The sequence below is a fragment of the Gordionus sp. m RMFG-2023 genome, chromosome 1 (assembly GCF_954871325.1).
Source record: "Gordionus sp. m RMFG-2023 chromosome 1, tfGorSpeb1-WG-v2, whole genome shotgun sequence".
Classification (NCBI taxonomy): Eukaryota; Metazoa; Nematomorpha; class Gordioida; order Chordodea; family Parachordodidae; genus Gordionus; species Gordionus sp. m RMFG-2023.
The window spans coordinates 7,747,174-7,769,823 of NC_088775.1; the positions used below are offsets into that span (position 1 = coordinate 7,747,174).

The 22,650-nt window shown below is 27.5% G+C and overlaps 1 protein-coding gene across 1 annotated transcript; it reads right to left on the reverse strand.

The window, feature by feature from the left end:
- Positions 1-2,073: 2,073 nt before the first annotated feature.
- LOC135931133 (putative uncharacterized protein DDB_G0282133) lies at positions 2,074-19,827 on the reverse strand. Its single transcript, XM_065468033.1, has 14 exons — positions 19,546-19,827; positions 18,482-18,867; positions 18,077-18,203; positions 17,406-17,993; positions 15,886-15,980; positions 11,426-11,620; positions 7,989-8,177; positions 7,736-7,940; positions 7,064-7,688; positions 6,693-7,012; positions 6,517-6,641; positions 6,354-6,459; positions 2,648-4,081; positions 2,074-2,465 (listed from the first exon to the last, which is right to left on the reverse strand). The coding sequence occupies exons 2-14, from the start codon at positions 18,800-18,802 to the stop codon at positions 2,239-2,241; spliced, it is 4,557 nt and encodes a 1,518-aa protein (XP_065324105.1). The 5' UTR covers positions 18,803-18,867; positions 19,546-19,827; the 3' UTR covers positions 2,074-2,238.
- Positions 19,828-22,650: the final 2,823 nt, after the last annotated feature.

Genomic DNA, 22,650 nt, shown 5'->3' on the forward strand with positions numbered 1-22,650 from the left:
ATAATTAACGAACCTTACACATTATTAAACCCGTTCAGAGAATCGGTGGAATTTCTTCCCTCTCAAAAGGTGTCAACAATAAATTTATATTTATTTCGCAGTAAACACATATACAAATCAAAATCTGATTGCTCAGATATCATTTGCCTAAAAGAAAAGCAAAAAAAGCTTTATCATAGGATTTCAATTACCCAACTTTACGTAATTTTTTTATATTTAGCACTAGATATTAGTTACACTACTTGACCCGAGATTAAATTTGAATTCTACATCATTTGCAATGTTTGAGATTCAAGTTGAATATAATGGGCGAACATTCCGTTCATAATAAAATATCTAGTAAACAATCCCTTCCAAACAATGATTATAACAAATTAGTAATATAGAGCAAGAATGTCATATTTTGCCCAGTCAACATAGTATATAATATAAATTTGGAATGCAAGAAATAAATAAATTAGAAGTCAAATTTAGTAAAATTATAATTTTCATGAATAAATAGTATTTTATCAAGATTCGTGGGACATAAAGTATTTTTGGCATTGAGTATTAATCCAGCAATGGATAAAATTACTCACTTGGGTGTACTGGTTACAGATACATAAAGACTTCCTAGCTAAATTAGCAAGCCTAGTCCAGTCCTTTTTTTCCAAATAGTGCATCCTAAAAATCAATAGAATATTACTAAAATGTGTTGTTTAAGACTCTGATCTGAGTTAAAAATGCAATTTCTTTGTCTGTTTCTGAGAAAATACATAAATTTAAAAGGAGTGAGTGAAAATGATTTAAGAAATGAAACTATATTAACAATGTTAGAACTAAGAGCGCTCAAATAAATCATAAGAAAAATGTAATACATTAAATTATATATTAAAAAATTTTAATAAAAAGCACGCTACGGCCACGCTAATTTATAAGGCGGCGGCGAAATCGGCGCAGCAAGAATTGAAAAAACCGCCACCGTCAATTGAGGCTTCGGCCCACAGGTCTAATAATTATATAATATTTTGTATTTTATACTTATTCTCCTAACAATAAAAAAAAATTGAAATTAAAGGATTAAAATTTAATTTATTTGTAATGTTCAAAAAAAATAGAATTATTTTAAAGAAATAGTAGCTATGTGTATATCATTTTCAACGAAGAGATATAAAAATATCTAAGGACACATTCATCAAATCACCCATATTTCAAATAAGATAAAATTTTATGCACTTATCATTAGTGTTACAAATATCGTTTTTACCATGAGAAAGGGGAAATTTTATATTTCTTCTTTTATCCATTCGCTCAGAAAATATTAACTTTTTTATGGCATTGGTTCAATGATATATGCAAATAAGGATCGGCATCGGTTTTATATGAATATCGTGAATTTAATTTATTTTAAGAGATTAATAATTATTTTTTTGAATTTGAGAAATCAAAACTATTAAGTGAATGGCTAACTTCTAAAATAAAGTAGTATAATATAAATTTCATGTCGTTTTAAAATTCAAGAATGTTAAGATGTGGATAACGGAATATTATTCTCTTTGCAAATATATAAAAAAGTGTTATACATGGCTGGACAATTTTATTATCAAATGTTAAATGTTATATATATATATATAATATATGTATATAGTATATAATCAATCATAAGTATAAAATTATCTTTTTTTGTAATGCTCGTTTTATATAACATTCGGAGTTCATTATCATAATTTGTTTAAAAGTGTCAAATTCAAAACCAATATTAATCAATTCATAATCAAGAATTCGGGGCTGATTTTATAATAATTTATTAGCAAAATAACATAATTTATCAGAACTGTTCATATGCAAAAAAATACTAAGACTAGGAAATCATCAACTGTGAAATTACAAATTGATTTGCTTGCCAGCGGATGTTAAAAAGTAATGATGCAAAGAGAAGATAGGTGAGAGTCCAATAATAAAGGAAATAACAGTGAGTTAGTTGTCTATAAGATCATTGAAAATCACAAAATCGCTTCGTAAATATCGTATTCAAAGAAGTGTTTTAAATTATCGTCATCATTCACAAATAGCAAGCGCCAAGATAAGGGACGGGGAACTTAACTAAGCCTCAGGTAAGCTTTAATTAATAAACTATATTAAGGCAAATAGTTATTAATTCTAATTTTTCAATCGGCACTCAAATAGTTAAGATATTTTAGGAAGAGGAAGTGGGAAGAATTAGGGGTAGGGGAATGGTTAAAAACGCGTCCGCTTTAATTATAAGCTTGCTATATTGAGACAACTAATAATGGAATTCGGAGGGGTTGACACTAGGTATAGCACGTGGGCTAGTATATTGGCCACATTTTGATCCAAGATCTGGGACATGACAAGATTGAGTAATCGGTTGTGAAACTTAGCGAAAATTCGTTCTTTATCATCGGTTTTGTGAGCTACGTTAAGAAGAAGATTGGCACTTCGGCGGAGCATGGAAAGGGATGTTCCTATCGTGTAAAAAAAAATTTTCAAATTAAAATTAACCGCTAAAGATTATCAAAATTTTAAGAATAGAAATTAGCAAAAATAAATCAATCCCTCTACAGGTAACATTTCCTTTCTAATCAAGAAATTTTCTTACTTAATAAAAGAAAATTATATCAGACAAGTATTTAATTTATTGTATTACCCATGAGTTCTGGGTTGTCCCGCAGGGCTGGGAACCCTTGAGTATGAATCACCCGGCTGGCGTTGGCTTCAATTTCCTCCATAAACCTAACTACGGCAGAAAGACTGTGTGGATGATGCCCTATCGCGTTGAAAACCAAGCCGGTCGGGTCGGCCCGGCCTAGGTTGGAGAGTAACACAAGGGAAGCTTCCTTGAGAACGATATCGGAAGTTTCGGTGTTTTGATGTTGGTTAGGCAGCAATAGGAGTCTTATCAGGTAACGTAAAAGGGATTCCAATCGGGGTAGTGTCAAGCAAGCCAAAAAATGATCAGCATTTGATTCGGCCACACTGAGCTTGCAAAGACACTCGAGGGCTAAGAATTTGCGCGACACAGGTCCATTTGGAACCAAAGTGGAGGATATGTCTGGCCCATGAGGGCAGAGAAGGGTATGAGCCAGCCCGTCGATAAAAGATATTACTGTTATATCCGGGAGGAGGGAGAGGTCAAGTTTGCCAGTCAGGTTAGACAGGGTCACGAGGGCGTCTTTAGATAGGGCAAGCCAGAAATCGCGTTCGATTAGAGTAAATTTGTCACTAAGGGGAGACGAAGGATGGATGTGTTTAAGTAATAAGAGGCGGGCTAGTAAAGAGCAGAGGCGGTGATCAGAGCATAAAACCCCTTCATTACCAGGTATGAAGGAGAGACTGCGAAAGATGTTTGAAAGTGAGAGACATAATTTATGAATCAAGCTCTTGGATCTGTATTCTTGGGCCGGGAAATATAGAGATGTGGATATTGATGAAAAGGATGTGGAATGGGGTAGAGCCAGTGAATGCCCAAAGTCGTCAAAATTGACTAAGGAGTGTATGTTTCTATTGTCAATACTCTGTGAATGTTTATCAATATCTACATCTATGTCAGATGCATTCCGTTTGGGGACGTTATCATTGTTTAACAAGCTAATATTTGTGATCAGATCAGATCTAAAAGGAACAATTAAGGGATCGAGATGCATGTTTTTAGTCTGAAGCAACGATATATCAAAGCTTTCATCACTATAAATAGTTTGAAGTGGGGAAGGAGTGATCAGAGATTTTTCGTCCACAATCACTCGTCTTTTGTTTCTGGTTATCCAGGTGTAATTCTTTCCATTACGATATTTAGTTTTAGCTTTTCTATCTGGTATAAAAATCGGTGGTCGTTTAACGTAATCGCGCGTTTTAGCGGTATTAACTTGGGATTTGGCGGTCAATTTCAGATTAAATACTGATTCGAGGGATGTTTCAAAATATTCTATCAATAAGTCTAGCAAGTCTGGGTGTTGCGACAATAGAAATTGGGGATTTTTGGATTCGTCGGCTAAGAGTACATTAAGAGTATCGATCACCGAGGTGTAGATGTGAAATATTCCAGATTTGAGAGACATTGTCAGCTTCTTTATGTCTACGGTTCCTGTTTAGCAATATATATAAATAAATATAGAATCTACGTCATTTAAGCATATGTTGTCGGTTTATAATGTTCTATTAAAATTTTTCGGTGTACACAATAAAAACTTTTTAGAGGTCGATTCAGTTCGATTTTGCCGATATTTAATTGCTATGGCATGATCAACGATATCCGGCAACCCAAATTTAAATAATCATATCGGTTATTTCCGGGTTTTTATCAGTGTTGATTTTAAAATTAATCATATTCATATTATTATATTTTACCCTCAACTCCATGGGATTTGGTTTAAATTTTGTATACAGACTAAGGCACGAGTAATTAGAGCAATGTTTAAATTTTAGCATCCTAGAGTTCTTATACTTTTAAAGATAATATCAAATCAGAGTATAAAAAATAATATTTTTTAATGCTTTTCTATTGTTATTCAAAGATTTAATGTAAACTGCCGAATAATAACTAATTACTTTCTCCAATTTTAAAAACTTTTAAGAAAATGGCACTAAAAACCAATCTACATCTGTATAAAAAAATTAGAATTCAAAGTTTTCGTTTTTATGGGGAAAATCGATAAAAACATTAAACAAACTAAGAATATTTTTTTATTCAATAGTTATAATGTATTTAAATGATAGTAAATTCTAAAATACATATTTAAGAAAGAAAAAAAATCTGTGGTTGGATGGTATGAAAAACTTTTTGGGTAATATGATATAAATAATTAATGTAAGGAGTTACTTTTAAAAATTAAAAAATTGCAAAAATATGTGTTGTAGATTCTCTATAATAATATAATATAAGAACATTATAACAGGGTTGGCAAATCTGTCAATCGTCAGGAGTATTTGGCCTGGTCAAATATTCTAAAAAATCAAATACATGTGATGACAATGCTGCTTATTTATTGGGTTTCTTATATAGAAAAGCATCTTACTAGTTGCAAAATGAAGTATGTAATATAATATAAGATTTAAATATTACACAAGGTAGTGATGATAAAATATTTCATGTGATATCAATAATTTAAGAAAAGTGGCATGATTAATAGCAAAATACGTGGAAAACAACAACTTCCATAAGAAACAGTCAGATTCCAGTTTCAAATTAGTGGAATAAGCTGGGCTTTGCTTACCATGCCCATTAATAGAAGAGGCATTTTACTAACATTTCTTAGTTAATTTCTTTAGAAATTGGTCGATTTGGGTTAATATTCTTACAAAAACAGATATCGATTGAAGATCTCGACAAGAAAATTGATTAAAATATAGAAGATGATAATATTGAATAAGAATCAGGACAAGATTCCACATAGAGTAAAATTAGTTATCGAATGACAATGAATTAAAAAAAATATATAAGGATTCATTTAACTATATTATATAAGACGTCAAATATACAACCCTGATTTTAAATAATGTTGTTTAAAAAAATATTTGTTATTTAGTATTAATTCAATTTTCCCCATGTAAATCATATACTGGCTGGCATGCTAATTTTATTTATACTGATATAAATTAATGTTGGTAATAAATCCTCTAAGCGTAAAAATTGGCCATTTTTCAGTTGTTGACCTTTGAAATCTCCGAAACAATAAGATGCTCAAATTTGGAAAAACTGGGTTAGTCAACTGTATCTTAGTTTGTATAGAAAATTTTAAATAAACCCCAAGAGGATCCCATTAAAAACTTATTTATTTGATCGATTTAATGTAGAATGACTAATAGCTTAAATATACCGAAATATGATTATGTACTATTTACTTTTCAAACAAAATATTTTAAATTATGCTGGCCATTTATAAATAAATTCTTAAAAACCTATCATAAACCGGATCAAATTGATTCGTGAGTATTTATTATGGTACGGTTTCGAGACTCCGTCAAAAGACTAGAATTTTGGATTATATCTTAATTGTCTATTCAAGATTCAAATAATCCACGGAGTAGGGTTGTTAAAAAATAATGTGGTTATGTAAGTCTCGAGATTTGGCAAAATAGAGGTTAAGCCTTTCTGCCATCTATGAGCAAAATTTTCAGGTTTGCATAATATTGTTTTGGCTAAAATCTTAATCGGGTCGTTTCCAAAAATCTACACGATTCGGAATTTTTAACAACCCAACCCCAGAGTTTTAATTCATAAAATTATACCTTTCTTAGTAAAAATCAGGTAATAAATATAATAAATAACAAAAATGTAAAAATATTGATAAAAGATATATATTTTTTAATTATTATTTTTTGTATAATTTTGGAAGTATATAAAAAAAATCTTTTACCTAAATCTTTAGAATGTATTTTCTTGAATTTTTGAGGTTTCACTATAGTTGCTTCAACCGTGTTTGGGGGGATAATTATTTCTCGCGGGATGTATGAAGATGAGGTCTAAAAAATAACATATGATTTAGTGGTAGAAAAATCAATAAAAAATGAAAAGCTTACATAAAATTTTTCGGATATCCTAGAATTTGAAAATTTTAAGGATTTAGGATCAATCGAATTTTCTGTGATGGTTACATTTGGAGGAATATCTTGATAAATGTTTGAATTGAATGGGTATTTGGATCCTACATTAATTTTTTTAAATAATCATTTTTAATAAAATATATTATATTTACTGTGATAAGGCGTATCGTAATTTCCGTACTCTGGCCGAATTTTGTTTTCGTTCATAGGTGGGGGGTGGTGAAGTTGGTGGCGGATGTGGTCATTTTGATGCATTGGCATGGGCAATTCTTTGTTATGCATCTCATTTTTGATGTGAACCATATGGGGCGGTAAACACGTCTGAGATTCTTTGGGCATATCATTATTAATATTGGATTTTGGCGGGGGATATGGTGAAGGATGATATTCAGTTTTGATAAAAGGAACATCCGAGTGATTTTTATTTAACGAGGGAACATTATTTGGATTTTGAGCAAAATTATCAACAAATCTGAAATGTTAAAAAAAATTAAATAATTAATAATAAATTATATGATCTTACGAATTATCAGAAGGCTGAGTTTGATAATAAAATTTGTTTAAAGGCAAGGGTTGATTTTTGTATTGATGTCGTATATTATCGATAGAATGTATAGGCGATGATTCTTTTAAAGGATATGAATGATTTGAATCGGTATTAGAAGCCATTTCTAATTTAATATTTTGTGGAGACATAAATCTTTCGGGCATAATTGTTGAATTCATTTGATTAGGGTAGGTATGCTCCATCGGTGCATGCATTGGCATATTACGAATAGAGTTAGAATTTGGGAAAGGGGTCTTTTGTTGTATAGGGTGCCTAGTGTATGATTTATCTGATGACTCAAAATTAACGTTTGTGTTAATGGGCTGATTATTGTAAGAAGGCATAGGAATGTCATCGGAAAATGGATTTCTAATATTTACCCTTTCTTGTGCTGGAATTGAAACGCTGTTATAAAAAGGTTCTACGTTATATTTGTTATGCAAAGGAGATTGACTCATCGCGAGACTAGATGGTGGATAAATTTGGCTCGATGAAAAAGAATCGTTTGATATATTCATGTTAGAATGTTCTTGTTGTCTAACATCTGATAAAGATATGTTGGAGGCATTTTGTGAATCTTGCATATCTGAAAGGGATTGGCCTAAACAAAAATTAAATTATATAAAAATTTATATATTTTTTTAATACTAGTCTCAATCTTTTTCTTCTTCTTTTTCGTTGTTGACTCGATTTGAGATATAATTGGGAGAGGATCTGCCCCGTTTAAATCAAATTTGCACTCGTAATCAAGTAAACACTTGATGTATTGTTTTCTAAGATTATAGGATGCGCTAGCAGAATGACCGTCTAAAATTTGTGTAGCAATTTCGCGCCATAATTTTCGCTGATTTACCTAATAATAAATAAATTTAAATGTATCGTGGGAAGTAATAAATTGTACCATCAATATTCCACCACGATCTTTAACCATGTGGTATAATCTGTAAAGATCAACATATGCTTTGCTCACCGTCGGTATGTAAGGAATTGGATTAGCGTTTTGTTCATTGAAACGTAATAAAAGATCTAAAAATTGTTTCCTGTTAGGCTCGTTCCCAAACTCGTATAATTTTGTTATGGGCTCGTTTTTCTAAAATTCGATTCAAAAACAAGATTTTAATAAAAGCAGACGATAATTTTTTTAAAAAAATAAATAAATTAATATGATTTTTATTTTTAAAATATTGGTAATATCACGTGATATAAATTATTGTGTAGTTTATTATACACAATTTTAATTTTCAACTTTATATTTTAACCACAAAAATTTAAATATCTTTTATAGTGCGCGCAAATTGAACGTTTCAAATCTTCTGCGTTGTAAGAGCCAATAATGCATTTCAAATGGCCTCGTGCAAATTGGTGAATACAGTTTGGCTTTAGCAATCATTTAAACAAACACGAACAGTTTTGCTTTCATTACTTTTTTTTTATTCAACATTTTTAAATGCTTAAAAGGAATATTAAGGAAATAAAAAGGCAAACGATAATATAATTTTCAGACAAATTCTTTTTTCAAACTTAGTCAAAATTTTGAATCGACGATATTAATAAAAAAGCAACCTCAATTTTTAAACAAGGAATGCGTTACGTTTTTACGGCAAAAAGCTGCGTTGCAAAAAGCCAATAATGCATTTCAAATGGCATTGTGCAAATTGGTAAAATTACCGTTTGACTTTAGCAACCATTTAAACAAACGCAAACAGTTTACTTTTTTATTATACATTTTGAAATATTATATAAAATGTAAAAAAAATTAACTTACTTATATCTTAAAAAGGAATATTTAAAAATTAAGGAAATAAAAAGGCAGACGATAATATAACTTTTAAACACAAATCGTTTTTTATAAGAACTGCCCATATTAAAAAAAAGAAACCTCAATTTAAACAAACGCAAACGCTCAATTTACTGCACACTATAATAAAAATAATAGATCAAAATATTGGGATAAAGGTAATAAAAAATAATCATTAATTTAATTCATAAAATTAAAATTTTTATCAAAAAGTGTGCAAAGACTGGCGCTACTAACGAATATTCGATGTTTGAACAGGTTTCGAATATTTTTTTTATTTTTGGTATTTTAATAATTTCTTTTAACGAATGTCCTTAATTTATTTGTAGTTTGACTAATTTGTCAATTTTTAAAATTTCGGCGATATGCTTTTTAGCGTAATTATCCAAATTAAATAGCTTAAATCCTAGGTATAATATTTAAATTATTATTGTTGCTCACTTGTTAGTTTTAATATTTTTTTTAAATATTAATTAATAGGTGCAATAATCATATTTTAGCTTTTATAGTCAAAAGGGTCCTTTTTCAAACTAATCAAAATTCATAAGAACGAATCGAATAAAATTTTGAATATCCGAATTTATACTCGTGAATATTCAAATAAATGAAATTCGATTCGTAAAATCGAAGTAATACTAAAGATTGTGTGGGATAGAATGTTGAGTAAATTTGAATGGTCTACGGATATTTCGCCGTGAGTTATTCGCTAGGTAAATGCGAGAATCTGTGAGCCAAATTCGAGTGTCTTATGGCATAAGTTATAGAAATGATATATTTTAAAGACTATCAGACATACATTCGCGTTAATAAATCAGAGACCCTTCCCCCAGTAATATTTTTGCCTTTAACTGTCAACATTTTCAAGAGGTGTTTCTTTAAAATTATCATCTATGATATGCCTCATACTAAATCTTGCTTTTGTATTATTTAACAGTTTATTTTTCTAAACATGATTCTCAAATTTTGATAAATAATTATCACTCTCAATATGTAATTTTACTTTTGTTCATTATGCTCTCTAAATCATATTCTTCATAGCATTTTGCAAATAGGAAGAGTATATTAAGCATGCACGTGTAGGATGGTCCCGAAATGAGAGTAAAACTGTATAAATTTAAATAATCCGGGCCTGGGTTTAAAAATAAAATTCCATAACAGTCTCGTATTTTATTTCGTTTTGAAGCATTTATAGTAAGCGCGGTTTGCTCAAGCAGTGCGTAACTAATCTCTAGGAGAATCACAGCTGATCAGAAAAGCCCATGTACATTTTTACAAATATTACATACTGAATAAAATATTCCCGCTTTTCCTATATTAAAAAGCAAAAAAGTTAAGAGAATTAGATTAGATACTGATTGAGAGCACAAGTACAAAAATAGATTGCTACAAGAAATGACTTAGGAAATATGTTAAAACAAATAATAAACTTTAATAAAAAAGAAAATATAAGCAATGAAAATGTTGAAAAGAATTTTTAAAAAGAGGCTCTAATTTATCAACACAAAGACCTTTGCACCTGTGGTATCCACGGAAATAATTAAGCCGCAAATATGAACCGGACTTTATCACCATTCCATCGCGCTTGATTAATATTATATTATTGTGCATCTTACATCTTATTGTCTGTAATCTAAATAAGACCCAGCCATGAACTATAGCAATAGGATTCTCACAGTCTAACAGATAACCGAAATCATCCTATGAACCTTAGTAATTTCAATTTTTTGTGAAATATGGTTCTATCTTTTTTGTGGTTTGCACCCTGATAAAATAATATTTTTTACTTTAAAATACTACTAAAGTCTATATTTAGTTAAATAAGTCTTATATTTGCTTATCCAATTAATATTAAAAGTTTAAATTAAGGATAATATTTTATAGATTATAAATTATTCTTAACTAATATAATACAATGCTTTTTATAAAATAAGTATGGATATTATTTCTTTAAAAAATATATAAATTAGAGATCTGCATCCTTGCCAATGAGCCTAACTATGCAAATTTAAATAACAATTATAACAGATTTGCAAAAATAATAATGGGCCAGGCCTGACATAAAATTTTAGCCAAGTAATTTATGAAAAAATTATAATGGGCTAGGCAAAAATTTAACAGCAAGGCCAAGCAACTTGTGCAAAAATTTATAGCTAGCCAGAATGTGTTGATCTCTAATACTATATAATTAAATGCCTTATATAGTATATCTAAATCGAGGTTTGAGGGAACACCATATTATCGTTCATTATATGATTGCATATTCATAATTTAATCGACGGGCAAACCACAAAATAGTGCTATGGCTGATTCTTATGAATGTATATGTACACTTTTAAATGCATTCAATGCATGAATTGCCAATGTATATACACATCATTGTTAGTACACTTTTCCGAGTTTATAAAGGAAATCAGGTTCTAACAGAGTTAATGTAAGCTAATTAAACCATAAAATATGATAACCATTATAAAATATCAGGATAATTATGCCAACTAGACAGCAGCAAAATTTTAATTAAAATAATAATAAATGCTAATTACTTTGACACGCAAAACAGTATTTTTATCGTCTTTGTTGGATAGGGGGCTTAAAGAGGACTGATTTTTTGGGCTCAAAGATGGTTTTGTCATCCAGCTTGCAGGACTATTTAAATTTAAAGAATTTTCTTCCTTAAAACTTATGTTGCTGGTTTGATCGGGAGAAAAGGATTGAACTTTAGTAGAATTGCTTGTTTCCTGTAATTATTTAATAATTTAAAATATAAATATTTATCTGCCATAAATAAATCCATATTTTATAAAAAGGATGAATTTATATGAGTGATGATATCCCTCGTTTTCGATCTTTTATTTTTACTTGTATGCAGTAAAATTTATTATAAGTCCTGAAATTTTTTTAAAAAAAATTAAGATCCAACTCAGCTTAGGTTTTTTTAAGACTGAGCCCAGTTCGATTAACTTAGGCAGACTTAAGGTGAATTTCAATTAATTACTAAACTATTACAAATAAATTTATAAAATTAAATCCATCTATTAAAATATATTATAATTATTAAGTGTTCCCAATCCATAAGTTCCCTTATAAACCCTTCTTGACATCTTTTTATCATTTTTCTTTCTGGAAAGTAATAAAAAATGCAATGAGTCCATTGGACTCAAACAGATATTTTTCTAGGATTTAGCTGATTCTGGCCTCCTAATTCTTTATGAATATCATTTCAAAATTAACATAATTATTTATCATCATTCAGGATTTATAATTTCCTTGGCATATAGTGTTTATAACGGCTAACCCAATATTTTAGCCAAGAATATTAGAGGCCTGGAGATTTTGCTCATAGAAGGTAGAAATGTTTGGACATCTATTAACAAAATATCGAGGCTTGTTTCTTATTTTTTGGATAAAATATTGGGTTAACCATTTAAAAACACTAAGCTTATATCTTATTTTTTCAACAGTCCAATAAAAAATGGCGTCAGACCTATTTTAAAAAATTTCGAATCAGGTTTAGACCTTTGAGGAAAAAAAATTACCCAATAAGTGGGACAAAATTTTATCAGGTTCCGATCAGGAAAAAAAACAAGTCTAAATTCAAAAGTCTATATAAATTATTTGTCTTGCAAGGATACAAAGTTCCGTGTATCTATATCAAATAATTCATCCCAGATGTTGGTGGGGCCTACTGAAAAACCCCAATTTTAATAAAAATTTTAAATGCTTATAGAAAAGGGAATTTTTTTAAAAAAATATATTGATTTATTCTCTATTATTTTACCGAATGTGGTGGGTTTGGTGTCTAAATGAGTAATTTCTCCTCATCTATTATAAATATTAACCCTTATATTTGTTGAATAGTCCTAAGCTAACTGCACGAGTATCTCAGGCCTTAACTTGAAAGGTGCAATTCTGAAAAAACTAAAAGAAGTTTACCGGCTGCTAAGCATTGCTCAGAAGTGTCTATCGAATTAAGTCAGTGATGTATTGTTTAAAAACTTGCCGAAAGGGGAGGAATACGATTTATTATCAAAAAATATGATATATATAATAATATCGATTTTTTTATTAGGAATATGAATAAATTTTTTATTTGTATAATATATTTTAAAAACAATGTAATTTAATTTAATACCACCAATATTTCTATGCAAATTAAAAAAAATTCCATAACCCATTCATTTCTTCGTTTTCTTTGGGCTGATTTTTCTATAAAAAGATTTCAATCTTCCGTGATAATTCTTTTTCCATATTTTAATACATGGATTTGGAATCCATTACGATATCGAGGGATTGATTTATGAACATTAAATTTGAAAAATTATATACGCATAAACTCGTTCTTTTATCTGCCATGATCAACATAAGATGAAAGTCCTTTCCTTTCCTTTAAATTTTTTTTGATGCAAATGGGCTAAAATAGCTAAAATGGAAAGAGAGAAAGAAAGAAAGAATTTTCACATTTGGCAGTAGAATAAGGTATCCATACAGGTAAGGAATTGTTTAAATTTTTTATTCCGATAATTTCATCGCTGTATTGTGAAAGCTCATCATCTAAGTTGGATCTTTCTATTTGCGTTTCGCCAAATCGTTGTATATAGGTTCTTGCCAACAATTTCTATCAGAATGAATTGCTAAAATGTTAAAATTCATTCAAGTCATTTTACTCTGGTTATCAAAGATATTAATTAGACTAAAGTGCATAATGCTTTCTAAAGAAATTATAAATTGTATATTAATCTTGCTAGTTTTGAATTTTTATTAATGGTACAATTTCAACTAAAAATAGAATTTCTGAATCGGGCGACATCCGTAAATATATACCTGAGTATAGCGTCTATGAGAGTGAGGGTAGGATAGATTTGTCTCAATTTTTTGATAATGATAGGGTAAAATAAGAATAAACAGTTTAAGCCTAGATTGCAGCTAAGATGATAGTTTTGCTTATTTTGCAGAGATGGCTCAAACCCTGTTAAAAATCCAGCTATATATCACCACTACATGTTGGTGGTCAACTTAGCAGAAGAGGCCTATAAAAATAATATGAAGAAGATTTTTGAAAAATTAATTTTAAAAACAAAAAAATAACGAGGAAGGTTTTCAAATATCGAAATTTTTGCTGTCTTCTCAAAACATGAAAAGGGAAATAAAAATCGAGGCTTACCCCCCCCCCCCATAGTCCCCCTCGCAATACGCCCCTAATATAGTGTATTAAGTGTCTAATAAAAAGAGTATTTCTCCTCATCTAATATAAATACTAACTCTTATCTTTGTTGCATAGCACACCAATAGTGAATAAGCTTGGTATTAGGCCTTAAGCTAAATTGAATACGATAAAAACTAATATACTCATTGACTGCTCCATACTTTTGCCAGCCATAAGTATGTGTTAGATTCTACCAAATATTGCTTGGTGTCTAATAAAAATTAAGTGTTTCTCGTAATCTATTTTTATGGTTAGATTAACCCTAGCCCACATCAGGCATTATCCTAAATATTGTAACAATTAAATATCATTAGACTTGGCCTGATTTGTCATAGCCCAAACCAAAATTATTTCCAAAAATTAGGCTGGCCTAAGACCAAAGTAAATTGGAGGGAAGGGTCGAACCTTGCAGAACACAAGTATAAATATATTTAACTAACATCTAGACATTTCCCCAGTACTCCATATTGTGCATGATTTTTTTAAAACTAGTTTGTGTGGTGCACAGTTTTAGGCCATTATCATTAGTTAAATATTATCTTAATTCAAAAGTGGAAGAAATTAATAATTTCTTTCAAATAAAACTTTCCCCCATTTTTTCTAAACATTTAAAAAAATTATTAAAATTTGTGTAAAGACCAGTGGTATTTTGTTCAAGGGACAGGTATATTGTTTTTTTTCCTTTCTAAAATAATCTAAACAACACTTATAATATATTAATTCAGAAATTCGTGATCTAATAATAATTTAGACCAAATAACTTAACATGATTATCAATTTATAAATTCAAGCCCTTTAAATAAAATTGTGATAACAAGTATTATATATTATATAAAAATATAAAACTTATTTATAGATGTAATGTTGAAAAATTTTAGATTATGAATAAACTAGATGTTAAAAGTTATATGCCTATAAAAAAAGTAATAATAATGTAAATTTTGCACCTAGTAAAATAATAGGCAATTAAAATTCAAGATACTATTAATATCATAAAAATAAAATTATTTAGGAAGTTTTGATATTAATTAAATCTATTAAATGTAACCCTTTTACAAGTGATAAATTAAAATAATTATTTTAAGACTTTAAAAAAGCAGCTGATATGATACATTGTTAATGAAATATCAATATCTTTTTTAAAAAAATGTGTAGTCAAGTTCATGACTTAAATATTTATTTATATTATTAGCTAATGGCTACCAAGTAAATTATATATTTATTTTAAAAAATCAATAAACTTTAGGTATCTAATATCAAGTTTATTAAAACAATTATTTATAAAATTTCTATGAATAATTTACACACCCCCAGAAGATGTTTATTTTTTTTAAAAAAAATTAATAACTTTATACATTTATAAAAAAAATTAATTAACTTAAATGTTAAATGTTAGGAATAATATGTATAAGAATTAAAATAACAGATATAATAAAATTATACTCTACTCATCTCTTATTCATAGTACATAATAATTTTATTAATAAAAATAATCTCAATTTCTTTCAGAGATTGAAAAGCTCTAAAGATTTTTTTGCCCATGAGCAAACAGAATTTTTGACCAAATTTCACCTAAAATTCTAAAATCCATTTTTTTAAAAAAATCTTATAAAGTAAGTGATTTATATGCATAAAAAATCTTTCATGGTATGACAAATTTTTTAATTTATAATTTATTTTTGTGATCTTCAAAGATTCTTTACTCATAATTTATAAGGTAAAAAAAATTCTTCAAAAAATTTTTTTCAAACTCTAATTTCTTTTATAAGTTTCAAACAAATATATAAAAATATTATTAACTGCATGAGGGATTGATATTTGAGACATTTGATTTGAAAGGGTATGAGGCATTCCATTAAATTCTCTATTTTCAGTACCAGTTTTATAATGATTTTCTAAATTAATGTAAAATAAATATTTATTTAAAAATAAGTTAATATTATGTAAAATTGTCTAACATTTATACTAAACACCAGAGGTCTGAGTTAATGCCCAGCTTAGTAGTGTTATTAAAACCCCAAAAAAGGGTCGATTAAGATTTTAGCCATAAGTCAACTTTGAGATTTAACAAATAGATATCCAAACCTTAATGCCATCTATGAGCAAAATCTCTAGGTTTACACAATATTATTTTGGTAATCTTAATTGGGCCAAGATCTACGCATAAAAGACTTTTTAACAACATTTTCCAGTTTGACCAAATTTTTGCAGGCATGGCCCAGTTTCAATTTTTTTACTAAGATTGCCTGGCCCACTTTAAAAAAATTTTTAAAATACAAGGCCTAAGTCAAAATATGTTGTTTAACAGCAAAACAAACAATTTATAATATTGGTGAGTCTTAGTGAAAAAATTAATAAAACAATATATATTATAATTTCTATGAAATATCAAAATTCATCAAAATATATATTATATATCAAAAAAAATATTGCTTGCCCCAGCCTTTTTAAATTTTTAGCCTGATCTACCAAGTAACAGGTTGTAGATCTCTGCTAAACAACATACATAACATATATATTTGGGTCAGCCAATAATAATGTAACCAAATTACTTAATGCAATCATTTGAAAACAAAATACCAAAAATATCTCAATTAGCAAAGTAATACCCTATAATATTTATTAATAAGTTGGATTAATGAAAGACAAGGTTTCCTCTTGTTTAAATCATCATTATAACTGAAAGACCTCATCACATTATTCAAAAAAAAATTTTCCCATATAGAATCTCTACCATTCAAAGGCTTAATTCCTATTAATTATTAGAAACATGATTTCTATCATATTGTGGGTGATATGACCATCTCCAAAAATGTTCACATATTTTTAATAATAAAATATATTTTATTTAAAAAATTTGAGGCACTAATAAAATTATATAAAACTTTATGATAGCAACATATTTTCTTATCACATTAATATCAAATTTTTCTATTAAATTAAGATTTATTTAAAATGTTTTTTTGTCTCTTCTAATTTAAAAAAAGGAGATAATAAAACATATTTAATCTATCATGAACATAATCGAATATTCTATAATATATTCAATTATATTGTAATTAATTCATTGAAATGACTAATTTTAATTTTATAAAATTAAGTATTTAAATGGCTTTCTTTTTGCTAAATCCTATAAATTCAGTTCAAAATCTTATTTAACAAAATAATTGATTGTAAATACATGCAAACATAATTATCCACATCGAATACTATAAATATTACTTACATATTAACATTAATATAATATTATATAAAATGCAATAAAAAAATGTAAATACGGGTAAAAATAAAAACAAAATTAATGAACATTTAGAAATTACCTGGATTGACGTGAATTTTTGATTGATTTAAGGAATTGGTGGAATAAATTGGTAATGAGCAAGAGTTACCTGTTTCATTTTTAGCTGTTGTATTACTTTCAAAATTCATTGGAGTATTTAAACTAATATTTGATATATTATTACTATTATCATCAACAACTTTAAGAGGATCATAATTATTTACTATGTTATAACTCTTATTGGAAGATTTATTATTACTTTTAGTTATAGCAATATTAATTGATTTGTCAAACTCTTGGTCATTATTTTTCTTCTTCTTTTTAACTTTTGTAGTGCTATTAGAATCTGCAGTATTTTGTTTTTTAGGTTGTTTAGGGGTAGAATTTTTATGGTTGGGTCCTTTTTTATTTGTTGATGGTTGTTTGACTATAGAAGGTTTTGTATTATTTAAGGAATTTAATAAGTGATTCATTTCAGAATTATTATTGAGCAAATGTGGGGAATGGGTAGCTGAATGTGTTTGTATTTTATTTTCAGGGTAATTTGAGGATAAGAGCATGCGATTTAATAAGTTACCAGGGATATTATTATCTACCATGGTTTGATGACCAAAATTTTGGATATTGCCTTTTTATATATAAATTTGTTGTGTAAGATTAAAAAGAAATTTACAAAAATGCTGTGTATATAAAATTAATATATAAGTAAACTTTGCATATAAGCTCTAGAATAAGGATAAGGTCCAGATTCCATTTCTTGTGGGTAAGGATTAGATTTTCTTGACATATAATCAGCATAATTAGATTCATTAGATATATAATGTTCTTTGTTAATGAGCTATAATTTGTTTTTTTTATTATAATAAAAAATATTATCATCTTTTAGCTCAACAAATGAAATCGTTCAACCAATAGGATTAAAGAAAACAAAATGAAACCTAAGCAAGTTTAAACTAAAAATGAATTAGGTGTTATATTCTAAATAAACTTAAAGAATAAACTATTTTTCTAAATCTACAGAGTATAAAATATATAATCTTAATTTCAAGTAATTAGGGAATAGAGGATTGCTAAAAATGGGTAATGAATGCATTATTATATATTATGAGAAAATACCTGATTATAGGGCGATGGTAAACGACGCTGTTGCATGTATTCAGCCCCAGAATAATTGTGATTCATAAAGTTATAGCCAGCACTATTACCATCATAATGCATGGGTGGCGGCAGATAATGATGATTGGCGTTATTATTACTACCGTTACTGTTAGTAATAAGATGAAATCTAGGTTCCTGAGGAGGCCCGTTAGGTGGGGCCCCAGTGCTGTGGAGCATGCGCGTTGGAGCCTGCAACAGCTGATTTAATGTGGGCGTAGCCGCGTTCACCCCACCCCCGGTGGAATGTTCTCTATGTGTATTGAGGGCCGCAGCTTCCATAGGCCCTTCTGATGCTTCTTCAAACGGGACCGGGGCTTGGTGCCCCTTTCTTCTTTGGGATTGACCTGTATTGAATTAGCAATATAAAAGTACATTTAACATTACTAAATTATTTCCTTATTCAAAAAATATATATTTATTTAAGAAAATAAATTAGAATTTTTTTTTGTTACTAAGTTTTTTTTATTTTTGTATTAAAAAAAATGTTATTTATGTTTTAATCTTTGTTAATAAACTTTTATTGAAGAGAGGGGAAAATGATTATGTATTAAAATAAAACTCTTTTTTTTCGAATATTTTTATTCTTTTCTCTGAAAGAAACAATAAATTATTTTTTCGCTTAAAAATTATAAATTATTTTTATTTTATTTTTTTTTACAAATTATAAAAAATTACAAATTAAAAAAAAAAATTAATTTTCCATTTATCCATTATCTTTCTTTTTATAACTAAAATAATATTAAATAAAATATAAATTTAGGGATAAAAAAAGTAATTTTTTTAGAAAAAAAAAAATATTGGACGATATTGATTTGATTAAATTCGTATTGGGGCAATGATCAGGTAAAAAATACCTTTTTTTAAATTACTGTTATATTTAATTTTTTTTTAAATATTTTGGTGAAAATAAAATCCCGAATGATGAAAATCCCAACAGATGATATTTGGAAAATTTTCGCGCGGTAATAATTGTAAAAATATATTTGTGAATTTTATATTAAAAATATATATTTGAAATTTACATTTATGTTTTCCCGATAATTTATTGATTCCTTCGATGAGAACTTGTTTTTAACTTTATTTTTATATAAAAATTTACCTTTATTTTAATTTTTTACAAGAAAAAAAAGATTTTATATATATATTGTCTCATAATTTGATTTATTTTATTTTACTTTTTTTAAAAAATATAATTTCCTATTAATTTTCATTTTTTTTTTCTTTAATTTTTTTTGTTACAAAATGAAAATTAAATTATATTAAAAATATTTATTTTTTCTTTTTATTACATTTCGAATCCATTTTTATTTTTTAAAAAATTTCATCCATTCATTTATTTTATTTTTTCGCGAATTTTATATTTTTTTTATAATTAGAAAAAAATATATAAAAGGGGAATAAAATTTAAAGTAAATATAGTATATTTTTTTTCTTCTTCTTATCCCTATATAAAATAAATAACATATAAAAATATTATTTATTTTTTTGAAAAAAAAGAGAAAGAATAATTTTAAAAAAAAAGAGAATAAATAATTAAAAGAAAAGAATAATTCTTGTTTACATCATTATTTTTCAAATTTTTAAAGGCAAAGCAGAGGCGAGGTAAACGAATGAAAGAGAATTATTATTTTTATTTATTTTTTTCTATTACAATAACACATTGCATACGAAAACGCACAAATTATATATTTTTATTTTAAATAGAGAGAAACAAAATGGCGTAGATGTGAAATGATAAATACAATAAGTAGTCTCTGATTGAGAAGGAAAAATTCGAATCTTTAAATTCTCTATCCTCTAGTTAATTTTAGATTTAATTGCTCAAATATTTTAAAAGGTAACCATTTTATTTTTTTAAAAAAAGTTTTTTTTTGGACCAATAGAAAACGAGGAGTTTGTAAAAAAAATAAATAATATAAATACGATTATTTTTCTTTTGTAAAAATCGATTTATATATTACTCCGCGTTAAAAAAAAATATTTGTTTCGATTTTTTTAAAAATTCAAATATTTTACATTTGGAATAGCAATCGAATCGATGCTTGGAGCTTACTTTTTTGAGGAACTTGGTTTAATTGGATATTTGCAACACTAATCATATTTCTACCTAGAAGAAAAAAAATCTTAAGTATTCCGATTTCTAAATTAGAAGCAAGCTAAAAAAAAATAAATAAATGCCTTTAGTGAAAAATAAATAATTATATTAATTTGTAAAAGAAGCATTTGCCGTTTTTTTTTGCATTATTTATTATTATGTATTATTTTAAATAATGGAAACGCAAAAAAAATATATAATATAAATTGCCTTCGTTCCCTTACAGCTTTTATATATATTTTTTTTTCTTTCTATTTTGTTATAATTTTATTTTATATATAAATGTGAAACGCAGCGAGAGGGAGGGAGAGAGAGAAATATAAAAAAAAATTATATATTTCTTTATCGTATAAAATAAAATTATTATGTATTTTTATTTTTGTTAAAAAAAAATATAAAAAAAATGCAATTTTATATAAGGCTCGCCTTTTTACTTATGCGCTATTATTATTTTTATAAAAATTTGATAGATGGATGGATGTATTATATTTCTTTTTTTTCGTAATTACGATTTTATATTGTATTTTTTTTTTTATTCGAGTAATTTATTTTTTATTCGAGTAATTTATTTTTATGATTCGAGCATTTATCCCCTTGCCATTTTTATTTACATTTTTAAAATAATTTTTCGTCTGCTAAATATATAATGATATTGAAATTATTATTTATTTATTATTCAATACTTTTCTTTTTTTTTAAAAAAAGTTGATATCATTTTTAATTTTAATAAGGTTATTATTATAAAAGATTTGAAAGCTTGTGTTTATCACTTAAATTTTACTGACTGAAATTTTATGCTTGCTTGGCAGGGCTTATCTTACATTTTATTTTCTAATCGGCATTGTTTTCTAATCTGGCGCCATTGGATGAAATGGGAATGAATGTGCCACGCTCAAATATTGTCCTTTTGACTTTTCCTACAAATTCTTTTGATTTGAATTAAAATAATATATATTTTATAAGAGAAAAAGTAATGGATATAAAATTTTAACACTCACAAAGTAAGCCTATTGTAAATTATTCGATTAGTTATTTCTTTCTTTTTTGAATATGCCATATTTCTCAGGAAATCGTCAAAAATAACCATCAGATTTATTCAACTAAAGTATTAGTATTTTTTAAATTCCTAACCAAGCCTCAAATTTAAGTAATATTCTGAAATTATCATTCAAATTCTGCATCAGAGCGCATTTTTAGCCTACTGCCATATAAAGGCCTGCACAGGCGGCTCGAAGCCATCGGTCTCGGACACTGAAGATTTTCTTTCTCTGACCTAAAAATTAAACTGGAAATATGCTCAATAATGATTTTGTTTGAGCGAAATGTCAATCGGAATCACATTTTATTTTTAATCTTACACGCGTCTTTCATATGCGTAATTTCCATTTCCCAAATTAATGGAAATTTATGTGTGAGCTGTGTTATTTTATCCAGACCCTTTTGGTACCGCCCATAGACGTTTAAGCAGGGTTGGCAAGTCGGTCAATTGACAGGAGGAGTATTTGGCCAGGTCAAATACTCTAAAAAAAATTTAAAGGAAAATAATTAAAAATATGTTTAAAAAAGGGAGAAACGATATAAATATATGTGATCACAATGTTTGCTCATTTTTTGGGTCCACAATATCAAGAGGAGAATCTCAATAGTAGTGAATTTAATGAGTATGTGATATAATTCAAGAATTAGCTATTTTACAAAATACTGATGACCAAATTATTTTAAGTGATATAATTAATTTCAGAAGCAAAAACAGCATGTTTAATATAACGAATTAGGAAAGTAGTAATTTCTAAAAACAATCAATTCCGACCTCAAGTTAATAGATTAAAGTTTGCCCACCATACCCATTAAGAGATTAATAATTCTTAGTTCTATTCCTTCTTTAGAAAGAAATAGGTCGATTTGGGTTAATATTCTTTTGAAAATAGAAATCGATTGAAGATCTAAGACATCAGGAAAATTGATTAAAAAATATTAAAGAAAATAATAATATTGAATATGAATCAGAACAAGAATCTGCTACGGATAGCTA

Excerpts from the sequence above, each read along its gene's own strand:
- LOC135931133 (XM_065468033.1), bottom strand. The coding sequence starts at position 18,802 with ATGGAAGCTGCGGCCCTCAATACACATAGAGAACATTCCACCGGGGGT. Across the intron at positions 18,204-18,481 it reads TACCATCGCCCTATAATCAG|CTCATTAACAAAGAACATTA; the intron begins GTATTTTCTCAT and ends AACAAATTATAG. Across the intron at positions 2,466-2,647 it reads GGACAACCCAGAACTCATGG|GAACATCCCTTTCCATGCTC; the intron begins GTAATACAATAA and ends TTTACACGATAG.